The sequence below is a fragment of the Ovis aries genome, chromosome 5 (genome assembly GCF_016772045.2).
Source record: "Ovis aries strain OAR_USU_Benz2616 breed Rambouillet chromosome 5, ARS-UI_Ramb_v3.0, whole genome shotgun sequence".
Lineage (NCBI taxonomy): Eukaryota > Metazoa > Chordata > Mammalia > Artiodactyla > Bovidae > Ovis > Ovis aries.
In genome coordinates, this window is record NC_056058.1 from 51,593,532 (window position 1) to 51,620,609 (window position 27,078).

Sequence of the window (27,078 nt, forward strand, 5' to 3'; positions counted from 1 at the left end):
TTGGGACGATCTCCTGGAGAAGGGAAAGGCTACGCACTCCAGTGTTCTGGCCTGGAGAAGTCCATGGACAGTACAGTCCGTGGTGTCGCAAAGAGTCGGACACGACTGAGCGACTTGCACTTTCAGGTGTCAGTGTGGTTGGAGGGCGGGGCCTGAGGGGTGAGTACAGTGAGATGAAGCTGAAAGGCAGCCGGGAGGCCCGCGTGTCTTGATCCCAGTCCAGAGCTGGTAGGGAGGGCTACATAGAATCAGTCTTGGATGGTTTTTATGTCACCAAAGGTGGGTTTTTTTTTTTTTTTTTTTGCAGGGAGGGTTAACTTAGATTTAAGTTTGAATATATATCTACTTAAATATAACTTGGCTGAATGAGCATTTACAAGAAGATGTCAGCTGAAGCTTGAAATTTAGACCCTACTCTGTCACCAGTTCTGCTTGCCTTCAGTGTGGTTGCTTACGTTTTTAAAGGTTCTCATTTTTATTTTTAAAGAATCTGTCTTACTCATGCATAGGAAGAATACCGTATTTTGAACCGATGACTAAAGTTTGATTTGGCGTGCTGTTGGTTCAAGTGTTACGAAGAGGTGACACAGGCACCACGCTAACTCAGATTTTATACTGAGGCCTGGGGGAGTTTTCTGTGCCGGAACTGCCCTGCTTCTTTACCAATCCTGTTTCTGTGTCCCCCCTCCCCCACCCCTCTGCTTTTCCCCTCCAGATTGAGAACGCCAGTGAAGTGCTCATCACTCCCTTGGAGAAGTTTCGAAAGGAGCAGATTGGGGCTGCCAAGGTGAGAATTTTGCAAGCCTTCTTGGATTTCAGGACAGGAGGTCTGGAAAATACAACACCTAGTGTCCGAATAAGACTGAGAGGTCAACCCCAGATGAGTCGTGTAGTGTTTTGGTATCTGATTGTGTTGTGCTAGTTCATAAATCATCCAGAGGTGGAAACTGTGCCTCCTTTGCGTGAATAGTTAACCTGTGTGTTCGGACACCATGGAATTGTATTGTTTGCCGAGGTCAGGACTGAGGCCTAGGACAGGGGTTGCAAATAGGCCCTTGTAGATGTGAGGACCCTCTTCTTAGCTCACCTTCGCTGTGCGTGAAATTGAGCCCTTTGTTGTTAGATCTTTACATTTTTTCAAGAGAAACTGAAAAATCAGAGTTTTATGTGAAATTTCCTGGCTTTAAAAAATTGGTGGCACATAATTTAAAAATATATATTGCATGGAGTCAAAAAGCAGGACTGGTTCAACCCAGAGGTCAGCATTTGTTACCACTGACCTGGAAAGATTGTTGCTGAAACTTGGCTGATTCTAACCTGTTACTCATTTTTTTAAAGGTGGATTCTCCCGGGTTTCCCGCCCTGTGCTAAATCACTAGACAGCCCCAGCCAGGTTGACCTTCAGTAGAGTGTTAGAGCCCACCTATAGGCAAGATGTTTTCATTGGAATCAATGAAAGCAAAAGAATTTTCAAGGTTTTCTTCCTGGTTTTTTTTTTTTTTTTTTAAACTGAACTGTCTTTTGCCTTGCAGCCCCTTGCACCACCTGCAGGGGATCTTGGGCAATGTCACCCTCTTGTTGAGACGGTGTGGATTTTACTGTTGTGAAATGGCCTTGAGAGGTGCCTGCTTGTAGGTAGGAAAACACAGAATCGAAGTGTAACTAGGGTGGTCTCTCCCACCCCCAACTAAGTGCATCTGCTTTCTGAAAATGAATATGATTAGGGCGTGAAAGAGACGTTCTAGTCAGTCACCGTTATTCAGAGGGATGGACGACCCTAGTTTGAAGGAGGGACCGCAGCCGAGATTTTTCTTCCAGTTTTCCAGCACTTCTCATCCAGTTTTACAGTTTTCATTTATGAAGAAATTGGAGCTCATTGGTATTGTATCATCATACATTAAGGAATGTATAATTTAAAGGAAGTCTTATTCTGCTAAGATTTTGTCCAGGCCTTTGAACAGGCTGAGGGACAGATAGGATAATGCTGAGTGCCCCTCCCTGAGTTCTCACTGATGCAGACCCCATGAGCACCTTCTCTTTTGTGGCCCTGGGGCCTGTGCCTCCCAGTCCTACCGATATGGAAGTGGCTCTGGAGGATCCTAAAGAGCTTTGAGGCAGAGGCAGAGCAGACCCATGCATTGAGTCATCTTTCCAGCAGTCACTTCTCCAGCTCCCAGGCGCAGACGCCTCTCACTCCAGCCTCTTCCCTCGGTCCAGCTTTGGGGATTACCATGGTTACCATGGAGAAAGAGGGGAGGTCTGAGCGCTCTCCTTTTGGGCTGCTGTCAGTGATGGTCATGACAGGAGCAGGTACTTTTCAGAGAGTGATAGATGGCGAGAAACGCAAGCATTAAAAAACGTATAGAAAAGAGCCACTCGCCAAAGCATGCCTTTCCTCACACGCATTCTCCTCTCTCATTCTCGTCAAAGAGCAAGGTGATGGCACTGGGGATGATTTCCCATACCTCCCCCTTTGTTTTTTCTCTTTTTTCAATATACCTGTTCCTCATCCCCACCCCCACACTGTTCATGTATATCACAGAATTATGTACATTTACAAGAACACAAAGAAACAACAATCCCTCTACTAGGCCACTGAGGGAGCAAATTCAGGAATACCTCAGAGCCAGCAAGTTCCCTGTAACGGCCAAGTGGAAGTTTCCAAACTCTGCCCGTGTGATGCTAAAATTACCCATCCTCCTCCCCACTCTGGTGCCAGTTCGGTTGCTATAACAACCTGTTGCTACTCAAGAAGCGAAAGTTAGAGTGCTGGGGGCGGTGGCAGGGAGTGAAGGCTATGAATGAGGAGCATTCTTGTGCTAATATGGTGCTTTGGAGGTAGGGAAGATCCTATGGATTTTAGATACCTGAGTTTGGGGGAATTGATTTTTCTTACAGCCAAAGCTGGGTTCTCCAGTGAAACTACAGTAGACGTCAGAGAGGGTGGTTCAGAGTGGGGCTGCTCGAGTCCAAATCCCATTTGTGCTATTCACATATAAACATGGGGCGATTACTGACCTTCTTTTTCCTAAACTGAGAAATGGGGATCATGGTAGTGCTCACCTTACAGAGTTATTATGAGGAAGAAATCAGCGAACCCCTATACAGTGCTCAGAATGCTGTCATAAGGTCATTTGGTATTAGCTGTTCTGTTCCATACACGCAGTTCATTCACAAGATACGATGGAAGCCTGCTGCGTGCCTGGCACTGTGCTCCACATTGCTGTTTGGTGGAGAATAAATGCAGATGTAGTTGCCTTGCTCGTGGCATGCAGGGAGGAAGGCCCTGTACAGAATGGTATAAATAAGCATATGATCTCGCACATGGCAGTGGGTGCTGTGAAGGGTTTCCTTCCTGGGATGTGGGACATGGAAAGCAAGTGGTGTTTTGATAGAAGGAGGTAGGTTTAGATGCTGGACCTCATCGTCACTGCCGCCACCCCGGCTGCCGCCACCACCGTCAGCACGGAATTCTATCAAGCTCTTTCCATGTGCCAGGTGCTCTGCCAAGCACTGGATACGGCTAATCTCATTTAGTCCTGACAGTCCTACCATGGGGTGGGTGTTCTTAATGTTTTTTATGTTAGTCTCTGAGCTGAAAGGGAAAACTGGAGGCATTATCTGATTTAGTCATCCTGAATTTATAGATCAGGAAATTGAGTCCTGGAGGGACAGAGGTTTGTACGGAGTTGGGAATCATTACCAGGATCCTAACTCTGTCTTGGATCCATTTTGCCAACTACTGTGTACCCTCTGGAAGTCAGTGAATACTGTCTTGGTACCTGAGTTGGCTGAGTCTTACTACCTTCCTGTCTAAAGAACATTATCTCAGTCTTAGTGGAGTTATGCCCCCAGAGAGCTTGTTTCTGTTTTCTCAGGACAGGAACCGCTTCCTGTTCCCTTAAGCTCTGGCTGTCCTCTTGAGCATGGAATGTGGAGGCTCAAGTTGCCAGAAAGTCACAGAATGTCAATGACTCATGTTCCCAGGCCTCTTCTCACCTCTGGTCAGCTGGACTGTGCTGGCACAGGGTTGTCTTTTGGGGGTTGCCGACAAGGCTGGTGAAAGGGCTGTAAGAGTATTAAGCAGAGTTGGAACCGCAGCTCCAAGCCACTAGATTTCTGTGAAGGAAAAGCATTGAGTCAAGTGTCTTGCCTATACCTTTCCTATTTGAAGGATTAATGTGTCCTCTGGCTTTGTCTCCACTTGCTTTTACATGTTTTTTCATGTATGTAAGACTTTCAAACAAAATTCAGATTTGTAGAAATGGACGCATGCCAGCTCAAATGGATAAATGATGATTCTGCCCATTTTGTGAGGCTTAGAGTCTTGGCGTTGACCCGATGAATGACGTTCTGATGCCACGGGTGCTTGTCGGCACTTCAGGTGATGGTCTCTTGGCGTCTCCGTGACGCTTAGGCTCTGGGTGTTCTGCCAGCTGCATGTGTCAGTCCCCTCCCGCTCACTAGGTGAGCAGCGCTTTGATCACACTTCCCCTCCCCAGGGAGGCCTCTCCAGAACATTTGTCTGCAAGAATCTTTGGGGCTGCACCCTGTTCCCTTCATGGACCTGTGGCAGTCTGAAATCGTGCTGTTTGTTTCCTGGTTAATTGTGTTTCTCCTTCTGCTTGAACACCCCCACCATGAGGGTGGGGCCTTTTCTGCCTTATATTTCCAGTGCCTGAAGGATCCTTACATAGAGTGTTTGCTCATTACATCATCATTAAATGAAGAGAGGTCTCAGCTTCCTTATCTGGCCACAACATTTTTTTCTCCTCTTATAAGCCTTGGAGTTGCAGAAAAATATCTCCGGTGGAATCCCCAAAAATCAAAAGCAGGAGTGATGCACCCAGTTAGTGCATTTGATCCTGTTTATCAGGCCATGGTGGACCTTCCTCCAGCCCCCTTGCCTGCCATCCCCACTGAAATGTGGAGGGAAGAGAAACCACCTACGACAGTATGTCCAGGTGTGGGCTTAGAAGCAGCTTGTCTTGGGCTCAGACTCCAGCTCTTGTCACTCTCTGGAACTTTTTACAGAAGTTAACCTCCTGCATCTAAGTTTTCTTATCTGTAAAATAGGGAATAGAAACTCAGTGACTTTGGGAGAGCAGGGATTATTACTTGCAATACAGTGTTTACATACATATATTTTTTATTTTGAAAGCAATCATATAGGATAATAGACATCTCCCTAATGGAGGAAAACATCACTCATTATCCCATTTGCTATCTCAGGTATTTTCACTGAAGTGCCTTCCCACCTAATGTTTGTCTGCAGGTAGACACATCCTTTGTAGGATGCAACAAGTTTGTATCATGCTGTCACTACTTTTCATTACATTGTGAGCATCCTTCCATATGATAGCTAGCCTTCCAAGTTATGTGTATTGAGTACCTCATATTTTAATTATCCCAAATTCTATTCTTAGGCAGCAATGTTACTCTTGCTTTTTTTTTTTTTGGTTATTATAAATGCTGCTACAGTGAACACATCTGGGAAGATAACATCTTCTTTGTTTTGAATGATTCCTTACCTTGAAGATCCATATGTGATATTATTGCATCAAGGATGTTTAGGTCTCCAAATTAAACAGTGCTTTTTGAACGTGGTTAAAGCTTGATCTACCATTAGTTCAGACTTGTCCCCTTTGAGGTGTATGTAGACCTTCCTGTTTGGGGATTAGCTTTACAGATAACTTTCCTTCTTCCTTTGGCTTTGAACATCCTTGTGAGTTATAAACTAGAAATTTCTATCTTACAACTGAAGTTTTTAGAAGGTGGAGTCCTGACTCTGCCACTATGAAATACTGGTGTCTACCTCGTTTCTGGTATTGCAGTGGCTCCTCTATGGTAGACCCTCAGAGCGGTCAGGATATTGATGTGTGGTTGTTTGGTTTCATGGGCATTATTGGAAGAGTAGGAGCTGGGTGGTCTGCCACATTTCTGAGTCTAAGGGAATGATTAACCCGTGAAGATCAACAGGAAGAGTCTGACCCTGGGTTGCTTTCATTCCTGGAACATCTTATTTTTCTTTTTTCTTTCTCTTATCCTCTTTTTTTTTTGCCAGGAGGCCAAAAAGAAGTATGACAAGGAGACAGAGAAGTATTGTGGCATTTTAGAAAAACACTTGAATTTGTCTTCCAAGAAGAAAGAGTCTCAGCTTCAGGAGGTAAGAGACTTTACTAGTGTCCTGAATAAAGTGTTTTAATGTTTCCATGGTGCTGTGGATATGTGCTGGTTACTCTTTGCTGGAACATCCTAGGGTTGGCAGGGACCTCAGAAGCCAGGAGCTTCATTCTCATCCCTCCTTCCATGCTTGCTGCCCACGTGGCCTTTGTCCCTTCTCAAACTGCAGCTCACACTGTGTGCTGTCCATCCTGTCCATGGCAAGGAACATGCAGCTGGTTAAAATCATCCTAATCACTAGACTGTGCTTCCTCCTTTCAAACTGAGATCTGTTTTCCTGTTTCTCTCACCCTTGACTTTTGATTCTGTATGCCCTTACCTTGCCTTTTGACTTTCTCCTTACATCACTGATTTGAAATGTTAGTATCTGAAACCCTTTGGTCATCCTTCCTTAATGTGAAATGAAAAAAAAAAAAAATCCAACCGCTACTTGACATTATTATTTTTTTCTTTTAAGCAGTATTTTATTGTCTCATATATTTTGTGCAGAGGTTACCTTGTTTCAAAAAAGTAAATTCTTTGATCTGCCCCTGTTTGTTTGTTTGTTTTTGCATAAAGTCTTTTTAAAGAGTGGTTAACTTGGAAAGAAAAGTTGGCTTTGTGAACTTGGAGCTGTGACCATTTTTATTTAGTTCATGGAGATTTTCAGGGTGATGGGGTATATGTTTTGGAGAGACAGGGCAGTTCGCTAGTGTAACTCCATGCTTGGCTACATGAATATCCTCTTAACTCTTAAAAATTTGCTTGAACTGTCTCAGGTGTGTGCTAAAAGAGACCCTGTGGCTCCTGAGCGAGCCTGCATTCTTCAGTTTCCTTTCTTTTAGAGCAAATTCCATGCCAGTACTTCTGTTCACATGAAGGTGATGGGGTTAAAGGCTGAAAGATCAGGATTAGTCAGGAGATGGTAGAGGCCACTCCCCTCCCCACTGGGATTTGTTTCATATCCCAGTTAGGAAGTAGTGTGCTTAGAACTCTTTGCTTTGAAGTGACTGTTTGAATGAGTGAGTAAATAGTTGTTCTAGCACCTACTGGTATTGGGAGGTGCACATGTATGACATCCCCAGAGTGAGACAGCTTCTCCTCCCAGTCTGTTCTCTCCACGCTTGGATCCTGATGAGTTGGTCTGGGACAAGTCCCGCATTTTCCTTTAGGGCCATGCCAATAGCATCTCCTCCTGAGATAGCTGAAGCTCCAATACTTCAGCCACCTGATGGCAAAGAACTGACTCATTGGAAAAGACCCTGATGCTGGGAAAGATTGAAGGCAGGAGGAGAAGGGGATGACAGAGGATGAGATGGTTGGATGGCATCACTGACTCGATGGACCTGAGTTTGAGTAAGCTCTGAGAGTTGGTGAGGAAAAGGGAAGCCTGGTGTGCTGCAGTCCATGGGGTCGCAAAGAGTCGGACATGACCGAGCGACTGAACTGAACTGAGATAGCAGTATGGGGACCAGAACGCTGGACTGACAGATACCTTCTTTCAAGGCTTGCTCTACCACTTGGTTGACTGTGTGACCTGGGAAAGTACTTGGTCTCTCTGAGCTCTAGATCCTTCGTAAAATACTCATAAATCACCTGTCCTGTCTACTTCATGTATGAGATGGTAAATCACAGCTGCTACACAAATGTAAACTATTATCCCCATAACTGGCCTGTTCCTGCCCCTCCCCTGTTAGCATTGGATGGCATTCTTCCTGGTGCCTTATGTTCCGGCTGCTGTGATGGAATACCATAGACTGGGTCGCTTATAAACAACTGAAACTTGTTTCTCAGTTCTGGATATTGGGAAGTCCAGGATCCAGGCGGTGGCAGATTTGGTGTCTGGTGAGGCCTGCTTGCTGGTTCACAGATGGCTGTCTTCTGACTGTGTCCTGGTAGAGTGAGTGAGTCTCCTTGGCAACTTGAGTAGAAACTCTACAAGGGACTTCCCTGGTGGTCCAGTAGTTAAGACTTCACCTTCCAGTGCAGGAGGTGTGGGTTTGATCCCTGGTTGGGGAGCCAAGATCCCACATGCCTCCTGGCCTAAAAAACAAAAAATAAAACAGAAGCAACATTGTAACAAATTTAATGAAGACTTTAAAAAAAGGATTCTATGCTCAAGACTCTAAGCTCATAATTACTTCCTACAGGCTCCACCCCAAATGCTGTCACACTAGGGATTAGTCACTAACGTAGTGGGGAGGAGGGCAAGCTTTCTATCTGCAGTTCTGCCTTTGCCAGTGTTTATCTTAGTGGATATTTTTGCATTATGGTTTGTCTTTTTGTTGTTGTGGTTACAGTCCTTGTCTTTTACCCATTCAAACTTCCTAAGTACTTGGAAGGCAAGGATTGGGCTGTGGGTCTTTGTTGAAAGTCCTGGTCTCTTCTCAAGCACTGCTTTGTATACCTTAGCTGAGTTAAATTGAATAAAAATCTCATAATAATAATGAAGTAATAATGATATAATAATGAATAATAATGATAATATTTTTAGTAGCAACAGCAAGAATAATAGTGGTGGGTGTTTACTGAATACATATTTATGTACCAGCACTTCACATGGAATCTGCTCAACTTCTCACAACCACCCTATGAGGTACAGATGGATTCCCTCTCTCTTACACAGGAGGCAGCTGATGCTCCAAGATGTTAAATAGCCTGCCCATTGCTAGTCAGCAAGTATTTGAACCCTGGCTCCTGACTCTGGAGACCTTTCCCTTAACCCAGTAAGCTCTTATCTCTCCATCTTGGAAGGGAAGGATGTTGCTGGGCAGCCTGCCAGCCATTGTTATTTAATGTGAGTGTCAAGCTAATGGAAGCGGGGAGCAGGAGGGACCTTGGTGATCCTCTGGTTAAACCTCTTAGAATTCCATTTGCAGAAACTGAGGTCCTTGCAGAGGTCAAGTGATTTGCTCAATGTCTTCCAGCTATTTAGTGATGATTTCCCTCCCATTTATTAAAAAATAAACTTTTAACAATCTTATTAATCTCCTACTACACATATAATGAAATCTATTTTCTTTGATGATCCAGAATTGTTCCTTGCTTGTAGGTCTGACCTGAATACTTGTAAATTCTAGCCCATCCCCTGTCTCTGGTGGCTGAAATAACAGGGTAGTGATGTGAAGCGATGCTGCCATCTAGTGGATGGCTTTAAAATGTCAGTGTCTTCAGTGGCTCAGAAGTTGGCTTCTAAGAAATCATTCCTTGGACAAATTATTCATTGGATGCTTCTGTGAAAAGTCTGTTCAGGAGTTAAGTGTGTTGTGGGGAGTGAAATGAATGGTAAGAACTTACAATCTAGGAGAATGTGTCTCTTCCAGGAAGCAGAGAGTGGTTGGTGGGTCTTAGACAAGCTGGTAGATTGACGGCTTCTTGAGTAACAGAAGAGCTGCCTGCTCAGGGGTTGGAATCCGGCTTCTGATTCCATTGTAGCAGCGGCTAAGGATGTGGGTGAATTCAGTGGCCCAGATAAGAGGGTCACTGGCAGGAGAAACATACCATTCCACTTGGGATTTCTTTTCTTTTTTTTTTTTTCCTTTTCCATTGGAAATGCATTCTGTTTTACTTTTCTTCTCAGTGCTGGATCACTGGTGTTCACATAGAGATCAATTCTTTTGTTCCTCAAGCATCAGAATGTTTGCTATGGGCCAGGCCCCTTTCTGGGATCTGAAATGGACAAGTGGAACAAGGTCCTTACTCTCATTGACTTTATATTCTACTAGGCAGTACATGAAAAAAGAGAAGAATAAATGAGAATTTCATGTAGTGATAAGGAAATAAATTGGGAGATAGGATATAGACTCCTCGGGGTAACCTTCCTAAAATAATGTCAATGCAGGCTTCTCTAAAGAGGGGACATTTGAATTGAGACCGGGGGAAAAAAAGGAGCAACATGGGTTAAAAGCTAGAACAGTGTTCTTTAAATTGTGTATGTGTCATAAGATCTGAGTTACTGGATCATGAAATAGAGTAGAGTAGGCTGGGATAGAGTGAGAAAGACGGAAGTGCGTTGTGTCTAATCATATACGTACGTTTATTGAGTTATGTGGCAAAGGTATTTCTCCGTATGCATTAAAGTTCAAAAAAATCGAACTTCTGTCTAGGGAGAGGGGTTTTTTCAGGCAGATGGAACAACAAGTGCAGAGGTTGCATGGAAAGAAAGAGTTTGGAGTGTTGGAGGGTGGCTAGAAGCCCCAGTTGGAACAGGAGAGGGAGGGGTTGAGGGAGAGAGAGAGCGGTGGGCTGGCCCCTCAGGGTCTTCAGACCATAGTAGGGGCCAGGGGAGGCACTGAAGGAGCTGTGAAAGTATCTGATGGAGATTTTAGGAAAAGTGTTCCGGCTGCTGGATAGAGATCGGATTGTGGGGGCAGAGAAAGAAAGCAGAGAGGCCAGTGAGGAGAGGACTGTCATTGCCCAAGAAGATGTGGCTGGTTTAGGGTAGGAGCAGGGCTTGGAGCCCATCTGCTTCCACTTCCCTGGTGGTAACACTCAGTGTACATGGAACGCATCCTGGTTTTCAAATAGTTCACGTCCTTTAACTCATTTTCTCTTCTAAACAGCTCTGCTCAGAGCAAGGGCAAGTCATACCAGCCCCAGTCTCCAGGTACGGGGAAAAGACCCAGAGAGGATATGTGGCTGTAGCAGGTCCCACCGGCTAGAAAATGATGGCACTGCGATTCCCACCCAAGCGGTCGCTCTCCTGGCGCTCTCACTGATGCTGCGCTCTTCTCTTCTCAGAGCACTTTCCTCCTGCCTGCTCCAGCCTGGCCTAGCTTGTGGCTTTTCAGAAGCGCCCTTTTTCTGCTGCAGTCTCACTTGGCTAGCCCGAGCAGGGAGGATGTATTTGGGTTGTGGGGGAAGTCAGGGGAAGTAGATGTGTCCCTAGGTGTAAAGGTGTTGGATTTGCACTACGAGAAATCAAGAACTGCGGGGGCTTACAGGCCTTAGCTGGCAGGAGCCCAGACAGAAGTGTGCAGACTCTTGCTGACCACCCTGGAGAGGGGGTTAGTGCAGCACTTTTTCAACTCTGTCCTCCACATGAAGCTCAGTCAGTGCTCAGACATCAGCTCTCCGGCTTGGAGGTTTAGGAAACGCCCACAGGCTTAGCCCTTTATGTTGATTTGTGCAGCACTTAAACTTAGGGAGCTGGGACCTTCTCTGTATTAATATGGAAGTTGCCCTGGGAGGAAGTCACTACCAGGAGACTTGAATGGATCTTCTGGATTGTTTCATAGCACCTCGTCCTTTTCCAGAGTTTGTAAATTTTTTTTTTTTTAATTTACACGATTATTTATCTCTTTTCCTCGTTAAGCTGTGCAGCCCAATGAATGAATGAACACTTTGCCAAGTCCTTAAGATACAAGGTTAGCAATACCATATGTTAGCAATACCTAATGAAGTGCAAGATCTGTCCCAGGTTTGCTCTGCAGGAATCTTTGACAATGGAACGCTGAAAGAAATACTCCTTTGGGAGCTTTGTCTGTGTAAAGTATGTTATCGAATGACACCTGACACCTTTATTTCTAAAGAAAAGAGTGTTTTGTTTCCTATTAGCAGGATATCCATTTTTGTTTTTAAAAAATCATATTTTTCTTTTGTCATTGAAATGTGCTTTCAGTGTAATTATCTGTTTGGAAAGAGTGAATTGACTTCCGCCACACTGTTGAAAGTGTAAGAGCTTGGTAGTGGTGGTTGAGGCACTTCTCAGCACAGCTTCTTGCCGCTCCACACAGTGATTTTCTCCCCTGGGTTCTGGATCCCAGATCGCTGCCTACTTGTACCAGGTGTGGGTCTTTCCAGGTCTCACGACCTGCAAGAGTGGGAGGTGAGGCTTTGAGGGAGCAAGGTAATTACTCTGCTTTGCTGTTGTTGTTCATCCAGGATTTGGGGGGAGTTGGGGAAAGTAGGTGGGTCCCTGGTGTAAGTGTGTTGGATTTGCACTTCGAGAAATCAAGGACTGCAGGGACTGGACAAATCCAACTGCTCGTGTAAGTGTATCTGACTGTTTTGCGACCCGGTGGCCTGTAGCCCGCCAGCCTCCTCTGTCCATGGGATTTCCCAGGCAGGAATACTGGAGTAGGTTGCCATTTCCTTCTCCAGGGGATTTTTCCTGTCCCAAGGATGGAACCCAGGTCTCCTGCATAGGGATGTGGATTCTTTACTGCTGAGCCACCAGGGAAGCCCAATTACACTGTAAACTAGTAGTTCATCCTTGTCCAAAGAAAGTGTTTGGGATGAGTGAAAATGTTCTGTTCTGAGGTCTCCTGTCCCCTATCAAATTGTTTTGTTCATTAGGGTGGATCGGACGAGGATGGTCCTGCACGTTTTCTTTTTCTCTTTAAAATTCCGTCTTTCATGGAACGTAGGTCTGCCCCACTGTGGGAAGGTGGTAGAGTCTAGAGGTTTGGAGAAAGAGCAGCCAGGACAGAAGTCCCAGCTCTGTCTTGTACCAACTCTGTCAGGTTCGTTAATGTTAGCCGATTTCATTTACTTCCTGTAAGTTAGGGGTAAGGATGCTATCTTCTTTTTAGGATTATAATGAGGGTTAAATAACTAAAATTTATGAGGACTGAATACGATAATGATGTACAGCTATGGGCACGGTGCCTGGCCCAGACTTAGCGCTCAGGTAACCATGAACATTATTCTGATTTCTGCTTCATGCTACTGGATTTGTTTTTAAAAACCATCTCTGGAGATCTTTTCTTGGTGAGGGGTGGGGGTAGGGGTGGGGAGCTGCTTACTGAATCCTCTCCTCAGATAGTGACCTGCTTTTTCTTTGAAATCCCATCTTGCTTGTAGGCAGACAGCCAAGTGGACCTGGTCCGGCAGCATTTCTATGAAGTATCCCTGGAGTATGTCTTCAAGGTGCAGGAAGTCCAAGAGAGGAAGATGTTTGAGTTCGTGGAGCCTGTAAGTAGATGCTCAGGGTTTTGCCGTGTACCCAGACTTTCATCCCTACCACTCATTCCAGTTACCTAGATTTTGAAATGCTTTAAGTTGTTAATGAAGAGACTGACCAGCCCTGATGCTGTGCCTTCTGCTAGTAACAGTGCTGTCATCTGGCTACCCTGGATTCTTCCCAGTGCAGCCAAAGACATGCAAGTAGAATGTTCAGCAACGGTTCCCTCATCTATGTTAGGTTGGGTTGGGCTGATTCATTTCCAAGTCAGAGTAAGGGAGGGGAGGGGTTTTCATCTTGCAAACTATAGTGATGACCCCTTAACCTTTTCTTCTTCCTCTGCCTGCTCCTGAGCCCCCACCCTCGACCCTGCTTCCTTTCTCCCACAAATAACCCAAAGATAACAACCCAAGGAAACCTTTCTCTTTTTGCCCCCTAAGTTCAAAGCCCCTTCTTATCCCAGGCATGTATTAAAAAGATGGGATAGGAAGCAATGTCTCACTCTAGGCTTGTTATAACCAGGAGGCATTGTCCTGAAGAGACTGTGATGGGGTTTGGACTTGGGTGGAACATCCCAGTGGGCATGTAGGGCTGCAGTGTGGGAACAAGTCTGTCCATAGCCTCGGCCACCCCAGTGTGGTTGTGGTTTCGTGGAGACGTGGTACTGCTTTACTCTGCTGTGGCACTAGTGTTCAGAATCCATGGAGACACCAAATGAGCACATGGGCCTCAATTTAAGACTTGCAGATCTTGAACTTTTCAGCCAGATGCAGTCTCTGATTTAGACCTAAGCCTTGAATCTCTTTACAAATAAGATTACCTAAATTTAAGAAAGAGTGATTTTCTTTAGTAAATAATAAAATTATAAGAAACTGAAAGAAAATGACCTCCCTTTTTGGTCAAGAGTGTTTTGTGCCCCCTTTCTATTTTATAGACTTTGGGGGTGCTTTTTAGGTGTGTAGACTGGCAGGTGATTTTAAGACTCTGGTCTTGGAATCTGATGCTTCTGTCTTTTACTTTGCAGAAACTGTTATGTTCTTGGGATCTCCTCCCAGCCATGTCATCTGGCAAATTCTTCAGAGTTGTTAATTACCTCAGTCTTACTTGAATGTTGGAAATTTTAGAGATATCTTCCTTTCTAGCAGTGATCTCTACCAAGATCTCAAAATCCTTGTCTTTCTGCAGAATCTGTGAGATGGGGAAGCCATCTGTCAGAGAAAGCAAGCTTGTTGATTTCCCTGCTTGGGGCCCAGAGGTGTTAAAACCAGCCATTCAATTACAGTCTCATCTCTCATGGTTGGGGCAGGAATTCAAATGCTGTCATGAAGAATTAGCCTTTGGCATTTTTACTTGCTTTTGCTAGAATTTCTATAGAAAAACAGCAGTATGATTCTAATAACCTTTATGTACAGATTAATTGATGTTATTTTATAAATGCCTGATTTTGATGAGTTGCATTTTAATTGACCCACCCCGTTTTTTGGAGGTGTTTTTCCTTGTTCATTTTGATTTCTCCATATAGTAAATCGGGTACTGTATCTGTTAGCTTTTGTTGGGTAACTAATAACCATAAAACCTTATATAACAGTAGATGTTTCTCACACATCTGTGGGGCTCATCTGGTCTAGGCTGGTCTCAGCTGGATGACTCTGTTCATCTATGTGAGCTTTCCTCCTCCTCCTCCCTTCCTTTCTCCTCTTTTTAAAAAGAAATCTGTAAGGATTTACCTTTCTGTTTCCTGGCATTCTAGTGTAATATATCAGTGTCTTGAGCTTTTTGAGAGGCAGTGTAGCATCATTGTCAATGATGGTGTAGAACCAGATTGCCTGCTTTTAAATCTCGGCTCAGTCATATTCCAGGTGCCTGTTCTTGGGAAGCTATTTTGTGGGCCTCAGTTTTCTCATCTGCAAAATAGGTACAACAATCCCATTTGTAAAGATGTTAGGGAGATTACCTGAGTTTATCCAGGTAAGATGCTTAGAATAGAGCTAACCTAATTGTGTGTGTGTGTGCTCAGTCACTTCAGTTGTGTCTGACTTTTTGCGACCCTGTGGACCATAACCCACCAGGCTCCTCAGTCCACGGGATCCTCCAGGCCAAGAATACTGGAATGGGTTGCGATGCCCTTTTCCAGTGGATCTTCCCGACCCAGGAATTGAATTTGCATATCCTGCATTGCAGGTGGATTCTTTATGAGCCACCAGGAAAGTGCTAACCTAATTAATACCCAGTTATTATATAGTTGCTTATTAGGACCCAGTTAACAGCTTTTTTTTTTTTTTTTTTAAATTCTGAGGCAGAGGGTCAGACGACCCCTGGCCATCCAGGGTCTCCTTAAAAGAGTGAATGAGTCAAGTGGCAGTGTTAACAGGGTCTGCTTTGTTTAATACAGTCTTGATAAATCTTAAAGCGTTTTTTTCTGAATACATAGAAAATACTGACAACCCAGCTGCTCTGTCCAAGGAGCTCACAGCCTCCTTGGGGAAGCAATATATATAGTAACGAGCTAGCCAAAGTTGCATGCAGGTGAGTGCCAGGTTGGACAGGATGTACAGAGGGGTTTAAAAAGTAGAAAACCATTGTGGATTGCAGATGTTTTTGAGTTCATAAAGTGAGGCACCTGGAAAGCTAATGAAAAAATGTCTGGTCTCGTGTCAGAATCGGCTGAGTGGCCAGTGGTCGAGTGGCCAGTGGCCAAGACACTGCACTCTCAATGCAGGGGGCCTGAGTTTGATCCTGAGGGAACTACATTCCACATACCGCAACTAGAGATCCTACATACTTCAACTAAGATTCTGCATGTCACAACTAATACCCAGCACAGCCAAATAAATAAATATTTTTTAAAAAAATGAGTTGGCTGAGAGGTTGGATATAGATACGTAACCTTCACTTTTCCACAGAAGTTCTTGTTTCTGAGCATACTAGTAGACAAGCAGGTGAGTGGCTGGAGCTGTGAGTAGGGAGAAGAGAGTCATATAGCAAAAAAGCTACTGACTGGATTAGTAGTTCTCAAAGTCCTAGAAATAAAACTTCTCAAGCTGTACCCCATACCTGAAATTTGGGAGTGGGATCCAGTCATCATTTTGTAAGCCTTCCAGGTGATTCTGCTGCACATTAAAGTTTAAACTACTGGCCTAGATTGTACAGAAGAACGTAACACTTGATATCAGCTGAAACTCTGTTATGTTCTGTGTAACTAATAAGTGCATTGCCACATTATGTCATTCAATCATTATTTGAGGGTAGGTCCTGTTTTTGTTTTCAGATAAAGAAATTGAAGCATGTTTATTTACCTCTCTGCAAGGTCACACCTAGTAAATGGCAGAGCTGTAATGGTCTGACTCTTAATTTCTATTTGAAACAGCATTTGACTATTTGCAGGTGGAAAGGAAACCGACAAAAAATCAATTGAACTAAATTGTTGGGGTGCCTGGTATAAGTGTTCATGTGTTGAGTTGGTTTCAGTCAAGGGAATCTTGCAGCCATTCAGGGAACCTCCATGCACATCAACTATGTTCATTTGTTTCTTGAAAAGTAACTTCAAGTACCAAGATGTTACCTACCTTTAGAAAAACAAAATGTTAGTATGCCAAGGAAGCAAAGTCAGCCTTCTGGGATCTAAATCCTCTATTTTTTTGTGCCCTGGAAACCTTAATTTTATTGTTGAGATACTAAATGTTCTGGAGATTGGGATCATAGATAATGACTTAATGGCTTCCCGAAGGTGAAGCCTCGTTCCGTCTGTTTCCTGAGTTTTCATAATTGGCGGTTACCTTGTGCTGCCGAGAACTCAGTCTACACATTTGTCAGGCTCTGCAGCCTCTGAGTTTCGCCTCCTGAGTATTTCTCAGTGCTCTGCCTTTCTGTCCTTTCTCACAGCTCTTGCCCCATTGCAGGTTGTCCTTCTTTCTCTTTGGTCAGTGGCATCCTGTCGCGACCCCATCAGCTCAGTGTCTCTTCTGATACACCGGCCTGCATCTGTCTCTCTTGCTGAGTGGCCCCGCCAGCACTCCTGTGCTAAATCAGCTGCATAGATGATCTCAGTCTTTGCCGTGGCCCAGTGTGCCAATAGGTTAAGGATGAGTTACAGGGAGTTACTTGGCTTCCCCAGCCCAGCTTTTTATCTCTCTGCCGGCAGCCCTTCTCTTCACTGTGTGCATGAATGGTTCTTAGTAGCTGTATTTTTCTGCTATGGTTTCTGTAACAAAGTACTACAAACTGGGTGCCTCAGAGCAGCAGAAGTGTACCGACTCATAGTTCCAGAGGCTATAGACGTCTGAGATCCAGGTCAGCAGGGCCCTGCTCCGCCTGAAACCTTTAGAGAACTAATCCCTCCTTTCCTCTTCCTGGCTTCTGGTGCTTTCCTGGCAGTGTTTGGCATTCCTTGCTTTATAGACAAGTCACTTCAGTTCCTCATCCTTACACGTCTGTCTTCTCTCTGTGTTTGTTACTATGTCCAAACTCTACCCTCCCACACCCCCGGTTTTTCAGAACACCAGTCATTTTCAATTAGGGCCTAATGGATTCATTTTCACTGTATTACCACTGTACAGATCCTATTTATACAGAAAATCACATTCTGAAATCTGGGGGTTCAGACTTCATATCTTTTGGATATAGAGGGGCAAAATTCAACCTGTTCTATGAATGGAAACAAATTTATCACAGAGTCCAGAACAATGCAACCATTGCTAATAAAGCAGTTAGGTTTTTGTTCTTCTTTTTTTTTTTAATCTATGTAATCAGCTAGGAAATAAAAATAGATTTTTCTTATAGTAATTCTCAGAGGAAAACAAGGATGGGGCAGAAGGGAAGGGGAGAGTGGTAAGGTCGCTCTTGGGCATTTCCTTTGTTGTGCTGTGGTGGTGTGTCTGGTGTCCAGGGAGGAGCCTGGGTGCACATGCGGCTTCTCTTACCTAATAACCAGGTGAGGCCACAGCAGCACTTCTCTCTGTGTGAGGAGAAGCGTTTCTTTGAAGCGGACAGATCCTTTCTTCTCTGGAGTCTTTCTGTGGGCCTTGCCCACCCCTGAGCAGTGGACTTTCGTTTCCCATGGGTCACAGGTTCAGAGATGCATACAGTGTGTGGGAGGTCGGGGAGGGGAGGAAAGATGCTGTGAGGGGAGAAGGAAGGGAAGTGGTCCAAAGATAACAATATTTAAGGCATCATTTCCTGTAGAAAAATGGACAACCAGGCATGATACCAAAGGAAGTGAAAACCAAAATAAATATCAGCAGCCCTCTGCCTTTGGAGTGCTTGTGTGTACATGCAGGTGACATCTTAGTGAGCTGTTTGAGATAATTACCCTGAGTAAGAGAGGCCCTGTTGATTTTAAGTGAAGGATAACTCAGAGTTAATAGGAGGAATATCCTGAGCATCAGTTGCTTATCTTCTGCATTATTCTCCAGTAGAGGGTGATTCAGTGCCCTGGAAAAGTTGATGGAGCAGCAGCATTCAAGGATGACAGGGAGGGAGACATAAGGAAGGACAGCTGTCCTTGTGAATATGGCGCTAGATTTGGCGCAGCAGCCCCTCCTTCTCCATTCCTGGAGCTGTTTAGAAGAAAAAGTATGGGCGTTCTTCACAGAAACGGGTTTTACATAGAGGACGTCCAGAGACTATGGTCATCTTGAGGAAAAGAATTCATTGTTAGCCCTTGGTGACTCTCTGTGGCTTACCCCCTGTTCCTTAATTTAGGTTAGGGATGTATAAATGGTGCCCCTAGATGTGTTTCTAGCCAGAGGAGCCAGCAATGCCTGTTGCTTACCTCCTGTGAAGATGTAAGGGAACAGATGCTCCAGGGACAATGGCAACAGGAAGTCAAGGGACCATGTTGTTATGAGCTGGGCCTTGTCTGACTTTCCAGTGTAAAGCTCTTTAAAGTGGGCTGGACATGTGGCGTTGCCTGAAGACAGGTCAGTATACACCCTGGTGTTTACCATTCCTGCCACAGGCAAAGTGTAAAGGTCTCCTTTACTTTCATCGTTAAGGCTGCTTCTCAGAAAGGGGGAGTTAGGTGAAACAGAGTGAGATTGTGTTTAATAAGTAAAGGTGTGTTCATTTAAGGACTAGAAGATTAAACACAACAGTATAAAGTGATGCAACTGAGTCTTGATATAACGTGTTTGAGGCAGGTCTGAGGGAACAACTCAAACGATGTGAGTCAGCTTCGAGAAGTTCATGTTAAATTGGGGCTGGTCTCCAAATGTAGTAGAATTGAGCTGTGATAAAGTTGAGGTCCTGGTTATTCTAAACCCTGTTCAGGCTTTAGTTATAATCCTTTCAGCTTGCGATATGGGACCGAGGCAGGATATGTAGAGCTTGGGAAGGGGCCAGGAAGCGTAACAGCAATGAGGTTCCATATGCGTTACGAGAGGAGAGACGGCAGGACACTCGTTTATTTTGCTTGGAGAAGTGAAGGCTGGCAGGGGCTCAGGCTGGGGACATTAGTGGTTTTAAGTATATGAAGGCCTGTTGTGAGAATCATGGTGAACAGATGTTTTCACTCTTCACTAAAGACAAGACTAAACAAGGAATGCCCTTACCTTTTAGCCCAAGGCACTTTAAATGAGAATTTAGGGAAACCATCTTAACTGAAAATGTGGGAACATGGGATTATTTTAATAAAGGGTCCAGAGTGTTGACTTTTGGATAATTTATAGCAAGTGCAGAAACACACTTGAACTGGAGTCTAATCTTGATGATTTTTTTTTATATAACTTTGCCTGTTAGGCTGCAGACTCAGGACACACCAGCTTCCTTTTCTCTCTTCTTTGTCGGTTATCAGTATAACCACATCCTTTTGCATGATAACCTGATGTAATGAATTTAATAGGAGGAGACTGAGTGGGACCCCTCGTCTTTGGTTTCTGAAGAAGTGATTTTCTTAGGAGGTGATGGGGCTCACAGGATATGAGCTTGGGTGTTGGTGCCAAGGAGGCCTGGTTTCAAATCCTAGCTGCTATATACTGTGTGTTTTGGGGCAAGTTACTTAACCTCTCTGAATCTGCTTCCTTATTGTTAAAATGGAGATAACAACCTATGAAATGAATCCTACTGTTAGGACTATTCAGCGAGATGGGACATATGAAGTCCCAAGTGCCTGGCATGTAAGAAGAGCTCAGTAAATGATAGTCATTATTATTACCTTGTCATTATATTATGTTCAGAGCAGGGCTGGGAACTCAGATACAGCTCCATAATACCTCTTGAACCTGCTTATGTGAGGTCTTCCCTTTACAGCTACTGGCATTCCTACAAGGACTCTTCACTTTCTATCACCATGGTTATGAACTGGCCAAGGACTTCAATGACTTCAAGACACAGTTGACTATCAGCATACAGAACGTGAGTGGGCGAGGGGATGGGCTTCCTTTCCCTTGTTAAGGGAAGGAAGAAACAAAACATGGGTCTGGTTGCATAGAGATCGCGTAAATGGATGGGAATGCAGATGGGGAGGATGGATCTTGCTTGGGTTCAGAGGGCAGCAGAGCGCAGTCATCTCCAGGGTGCTTGGTGGTCCCAGAGCTCATCCTCACCTCTGTTATTTCAAAGCTCTGTTATTTCTGTTCGCGGAAGTGCTGCTGCTGATTATGTTTTAAATCTGTAGCACCAACATCAGGATTTCCTTTGGCAGTGGAAGTTCCAGCCCCACCCAACCCCGCCTGGCCTCCCTTCTGTGCGTCCAGCTGCCTGGCCACTTGAAACACTAGACTGTGTATTCAGAGGTAGGGGGTGGGGAGCACATGCTGGCCTCCAGCTCAAAGGATGTGCTCTTGTTCAACTCTTGGTGAGGAAATCCAAGTCAGTGTGCCTTACTCCCAATCTCCTTTCCCAGATTGTAAGCAGCAGGACCTTTGGGTGCACAGAATCTGGCTTAGGCCTCTGATCAGTCTCACTAGGACTAAACCCCTTTCTTCCCTAATGTGATCACATTAGTCTGCACTTTGTCTCTGGGTGATCCTGTGTCAAAATAAACCCAGGTGTATCCGAGTGGGTTGGACTGTATGCTTTTGGAAGCCCAAGCTCTCATTGTTCCCTGTGGTGCCTCTGAGAACAGGAAGTTGCAGGGTCTTGAACGAGCTTTCACGAAGTATGGCCTCCTGTTGGGCTGGGTTTCTCAGAAGACAGGCTCTGAAGCGGAGATTTACACAGAGCAGGTTCCCAGGAGGCAGTGTGGGTGAAAACGCCTGTGAGAGAGTTGAGGGCAGCAGGCCCTGCAGAGCGAGGAGTTGTGCGGCCTTAGCTGATGGCACAGGCCCCCTGGAGCTGCAGTGGTCCCTGGGCTGCCCTGTGTTGTGGTGCAGGCTGTCCTGGGGGAGCGGGAACCTTACATGGAACAGTGGCATTTGAGGAGGAAGCTGTCAGCAAACAGCCAGCGTGAGAGCATCTCTGTCCTAGAGGCTGGTGGAGGGCTTGTCTTGCTGTGGGCCCTCTGCCTCAGAGTTGCTGGGACGCTTGCTAGAAACGCACGTTTCTGGGTTGAGAGGTGATGAGTTTATCTTTGGAGGTGAGGATTGGTCAGTTGCATTTCCTGCTGGTTCCCCATGTGATTTTGATGGTCCCTAGAATTTGAGAGTCATTCTTGGATAGGGCTTTCAGGCCAAAATATACTTCAATAAAGTGAACATTTGCCTTATTTTTTGATAGCTGAACATTTCTCACTTGGTTTTAGATCTGGGATTCTGTAGCTTGATACTCTGAAGTGTTGGAGAAACAAAGAGGGTTTCATTTCATTGATTTGGATAAAATTCCTTTCATTCTAGACAAGAAATCGCTTTGAAGGCACCAGGTCGGAGGTGGAATCCCTGATGAAGAAGATGAAGGAGAATCCCCTCGAGCACAAGACCATCAGTCCTTACACTATGGAAGGGTACCTCTACGTCCAGGAGAAACGTGAGTGCCAGGCCAACCAGCCGCGTGGCTGTACTCATGCCTTTTTTCTCAGGAGCTGAGGGTGTATCCAGTAGTGCCTGACATGGAACATTTATTTGGTCAAAGGAGAATGACTTTATAGTTCAGCTTTCTAGGGAAAAGATGCTGTCCACAGGTGTTGTCTATCTCCTAGTGATATATTGTGTTTTCTGTGTAACTGGAATCCTGTTGCAACCCGGAATTCATAGACTCTGCGGTGCCACCTCTCCTCTTGGTGTCACTCTACTCTTGAGGTTCCTGTATACCCTCAGTACAGCTTTACATACCATAGCCTTGGTGTAGAGGCCTTGGAGAGGTCTAACTGACCAGACTTTATAGTAATATCCTTTGGTAGACCTAATAATAGTTGTTTTTGAGATTTGTTTCAGCAAGGCCTAAACTACCATGACTTTGGCCCTTTCCTTCTTCACTTCAACTCCTGTCATTCCAACAATTAAATTTTGTGAAAAGTAGAAACAAAAGCTCACTTTACAAACCAGGGAGAAGGGCCATTGACTTGCCCATAGGACGTCACGAAAGAAATGCTAGGTGCTGCTAACATAGGGTTTTCAATGATGACTCAGATTTATGCACTGGGCTGTAGCACTCCCAGACTTAATTCATGCATGCAGTACTAGAGATTAAAGACAGGGCATTGTTTTTCTTTAATGGATAGTTCTTCTTATAGTCTCCTATCTGGGCACTGTTGATTAGGATTGTTAAATGTCTTCACTCCTAGAAGTTTCCTATGAAACAAAATACTTACAGTGATTATTCTGTGTAGTGGTTGCTCAGAAACTTGCTTGGGCATAAAATTGTTCCCTGGTGACAATGGTGTAGGAATGGGATTTGAAGTTGGAGTATCAGTTGTGATAAGAGTTTTATGTCCCTTATTCTTACAGGTATGAGCTTGTTAAGGCTTGTAAGAAGCAGAAACTACATACACAGCACTTTTGAAATCTTTGTGCCATCACTGGAATTTATTCTCTAAGCCACAAAAACACATGAGAATAGTTGCTGTTTTCATTTGTTCTTGATGTTCCAATATAAACACTCCGTTGCTTTTTAAGTGTATTAAGTGACATCCAACACTTGCAATGGGTATTCATACCCTGAAAAATACCTATTAAGTGTCTGCTGAATCTTTTTTCATGTTATCATTATTTTTTTAATCATATCTGCTATGCAATCTCTATAAGCATCCAGAACTCATATTGATTGAGGTCTTTGCAGGCTAACAATGCCAATTATGCCTTTTTCCCCTAATAGTACTTTGAAATAAAGTAATTGGGCAGGCACCAATAAAATAAGAAACTGTAAGAATTTGTCTTCAGGCCACCTGCCTCTTTCCCGAGGGATAATTTTGAGGGACAAACACTTAGATTACATTTGAGTATTTATAGTTACTTCTGTTCCACATGTCTAGTGTCTCTGGGTTTTCCTTGTCTGCTTTTCAGATCTTCTTGAGTTCTGCTGAAGTAAAAATTAGGAGTTTGAAAGTAGGTCAGAACCCCTGTATGTCTGTGCACGTGATCACACTGTAGCTGTGTGGGAAGCATGAAGTCATTGCACCAGATGGGGACAGTGACGGGCATTTTGAGGAGCCTCGCTATGTTCTTATTCAGTCATCTTACTCCTGTCAGGGGAGAGAAAGGAAGCTTCAGATGGGAATCGATGATGGGAAAATGAATTAATTTCCCCAGAGAACCTCTACTTCCATTATATTTTAAGACCCACCAGATGCAGCATTTAGTGGGAAAAAGTCTTCCTTGGTCCTTGGGAAAAGTCCTGGGTTAGTTTCACTTCGAGCGTGTGAGATCAGATTTCTGCCTGTGGTTGTCTAGCTGGTGTGGAGAATATATTGCCCCTAGAAACAGTTTAAGGATAGGTGAGCATTGTGAGTTACATGTTCTGTGTTGTCCAGTATGCAGTGGACATGTAGAGATGTTTAATGGGGAGTATTATTTTGCAGGTCACTTTGGAACTTCCTGGGTGAAGCATTACTGTACATATCAACGGGATTCTAAACAAATCACCATGGTACCATTTGACCAAAAGTCAGGAGGAAAGGGGGTGAGTTCATTTTTAAATTTCATGTTTGATTTACTTGGTTAACATACGATGGGTATAATGCATGTTTGAAGTAAAACCTCCAATGTTTACTGTAATTTTCTTCATTTTTATATAGTAGTTTCAGAATAAAGTAGATAAATAAGATGATTATTTTTAGTTATAAGCTGTGTTAGAAGCTGTAATTAAGACAGATTCTTGTATTTCACATATATGCAATATTAAATGTGTTAATATGTTTAGATACTAGAAATTCTTGGATGACCTCATCCTGTGAAACTGATTTTCTATTATTATTATTTTTTTACTTTACAACATTGTATTGGTTTTGCCATACATCACTTTCATCTGATACCTAGAGGACTGCCACTCGGCAGTTTAGATGTTCCAGTTATCTATCTATCATTTCAATTTTCCAGATATCTATTCCAGTTATTTATTGTAACAGAACACTAAAAAATCTAGTGACTTTTAAAACAGCACCAATCATTTTAGTTATTTCGTACAGTTTCTGTGGGTAAGGACTTTGGGGATCATGTGGATAAGTGGTTTGGGCTTCAGTTCAGTTCAGTCGCTCAGTCGTGTCTGACTCTTTGCGACCCCATGAATCGCAGCACGCCAGGCCTCCCTGTCCATCACCAACTCCTGGAGTTCACTCAGACTCATGTCCATCGAGTCAGTGATGCCATCCAGCCATCTTATCCTCGGTCGTCCCCTTCTCCTCCTGCCCCCAATCCCTCCCAGCATCAGTCTTTTCCAATGAGTCAACTCTTCGCATGAGGTGGCCAAAGTACTGGAGTTTCAGCTTTAGTATCATTCCTTCCAAAGAAATCCCAGGGTTGATCTCCTTCAGAATGGACTGGTTGGATCTCCTTGCAGTCCAAGGGACTCTCAAGAGTCTTCTCCAACACCACAGTTCAAAAGCATTAATTCTTCGGTGCTCAGCCTTCTTCACAGTCCAACTCTCACATCCATACATGACCACAGGAAAAACCATAGCCTTGACTAGACAGACCTTAGTCAGCAAAATAAAAAAAAATAAGTTTGGGCTTAGAGTTTCTCAAATGGTTCCAATCAGATAGTGACTGGAACTGGATCATAACGGTTTGAAGCAACTCTGGGCTGATCAGATATTTTGCTTTCTCCTGACCTCCTCTTCTCTTTTCTTCTCTTCCCTCTTTCTCTTTTGCTGTGTATAGTTCCAAGTCCTGTTCTCTGGCTTCTCTATGTGGGCTGGTTTGGGCTTCCTCAGCATGGCGGGCTCAGGAACGTTTTCAGCTAACGTTTTCAGGAGTGAATCTTCCAGCAACAAAAGGAGACACTGCATTGCCTTTTAATGATCTGGACTTACGTTGGCCCTCTGTGTTGGTTGAAGCAGTTATAAAAGCCCACCTGAGCTCACCCCATTGCAGCGGGAGAGGATGCAGACCCTGTCTTGGTGGGAGGAACAGCACAGTCACATCACGTTGAAGAGCACGTGGGGTGAAAGACATTCTTGTGGCCATCATTAGAAGTGCCAGGCTGCATTTGTGGGGTGACTGCTGCTAGGAGTGCCTTGCCGTGCCCCAGTGTTCACCTTTCCTCCGGGAGCGCTCCGTCTGTCTACATTGCCTTTTTAGGTTCTGTCTTTTCTCTCTGGCTGCACATTACATCTTCTTCTTTTTCCTTTCAGTATTCTATTTATGCTGGTCCTCTCTGTGAATTTTTTTTTTCTTTTTTTTTGTAATTTGTTGTGCTTAGGCATTTTGGCCTTTCTGGATTTGCAGATTGGTGTCTTTTAGTAATTCTGAAAAATTCTTTTCAGTTATTATTTTGAATTCCCCCTCCTCCCCATTCTTTCTATTTTCTCTTTCTGGAGATATTTAAATACTTTTAATAAAAATATTTATATTTTTCATTTCTTTGAATCTCTGGACTGTGTTCTGAATATTTCTCTGGTTCTATCTTTAGTGTAAAGAATTTTTCAGCTGTGTCTGATCTGTTGATAAGGTAGTCCTCTGTAGTATTCCAGCCATGGCCTTCTTTGTGGTGCATTTTTGTACATCCTGTTGGGTTTGCTTGCATGTATGCAGGCACTGCAGTGTAGAGGTGAAGAGCACTGGCTTTGAGGTTAGACTGCCCAGGTCAGTGATGTGTGACACTGTTGTCATTATTGTTAGCTGCTCCCCCAAGATGCCCCCTTGCTCTCTGCCACTTGCAGTTTCTCTTCCTGACTTTCTTTTTCTTAGGCCACAACACTGGAGTTGGTCAGCATCTCTGTCCTTCCTTGTATCAAAGCATAAAAAAAAGTCAAGGCACTTTTAATGTTTCCTGTTAGGGGTAGAGTTGACTTATAAATAATCGCAGGAAAATAGACATGTGAAATGATCAAACATAGAGAATTATAGAGTTAGAAGGAATATTAACAATCTCTGTTAATGGGAGTCACTTATTATCATGAAATGGAAATAGGGTTAGGTCTGCCTTTCTTAGACCAAGTCATAGTTCTTTTCTAATTTCTAGTCCTTCTAGAAATCAACTTCACTGAGTTATTCTCTCACATTTCTTTTGGGACTGTTTATCTGGTGCTTTCCTAAACCTGGAGTGAAGGAACTATCTTGTATTTTCTCTACTCCTTTCTTACCACACTTAAAAATGAAGGGCAGAAACCAATTATGGTGAGTGATTCGAACTCCTTAGACTTTAGTGAGATAAAAGGAAACACCTCACTGAGTTGTGAAGAGGTTTATATGTATTAGAGTATATAAACTTTTTGGGACAGAAAATAGAGGCTGACACAGAGGCTGCTATATTGGGAGCTTGGTATTATATGAAATCATTTTTCTAGTAATAATTACTTATATTTATATTATGTTTTACATTTTCTAAAATATTGTCCTTTCTCATCCTGTTTGATCCATTTTTCCTCCTTTACAAAAGAGGAAATTGAAGATTAGAGAGAGAAAGTGATTTCTAAGATCATATGATCAGTGAGTACTAAAGCCAGTATTCACACCCTGATTCTGGAGCTGGCATCTCCTGATTCT

The 27,078-nt window shown here is 43.9% G+C and overlaps 1 protein-coding gene across 4 annotated transcripts in view; it reads left to right on the forward strand.

Moving 5' to 3' along the window:
• The window catches only part of ARHGAP26 (Rho GTPase activating protein 26), a 482,086-nt gene that overhangs the window by 132,425 nt on the left and 322,583 nt on the right, over positions 1 to 27,078 (forward strand). For all 4 annotated transcript variants that reach the window (XM_004008912.6, XM_012178663.5, XM_004008913.6 and 1 more), the window contains exons 4-9: positions 716 to 787; positions 6,065 to 6,166; positions 12,967 to 13,077; positions 20,312 to 20,416; positions 21,835 to 21,964; positions 23,955 to 24,055. In XM_004008912.6, the coding sequence (XP_004008961.1) occupies positions 716 to 787; positions 6,065 to 6,166; positions 12,967 to 13,077; positions 20,312 to 20,416; positions 21,835 to 21,964; positions 23,955 to 24,055 (621 nt within the window). The remainder of the gene's footprint in view (positions 1 to 715; positions 788 to 6,064; positions 6,167 to 12,966; positions 13,078 to 20,311; positions 20,417 to 21,834; positions 21,965 to 23,954; positions 24,056 to 27,078) is intronic.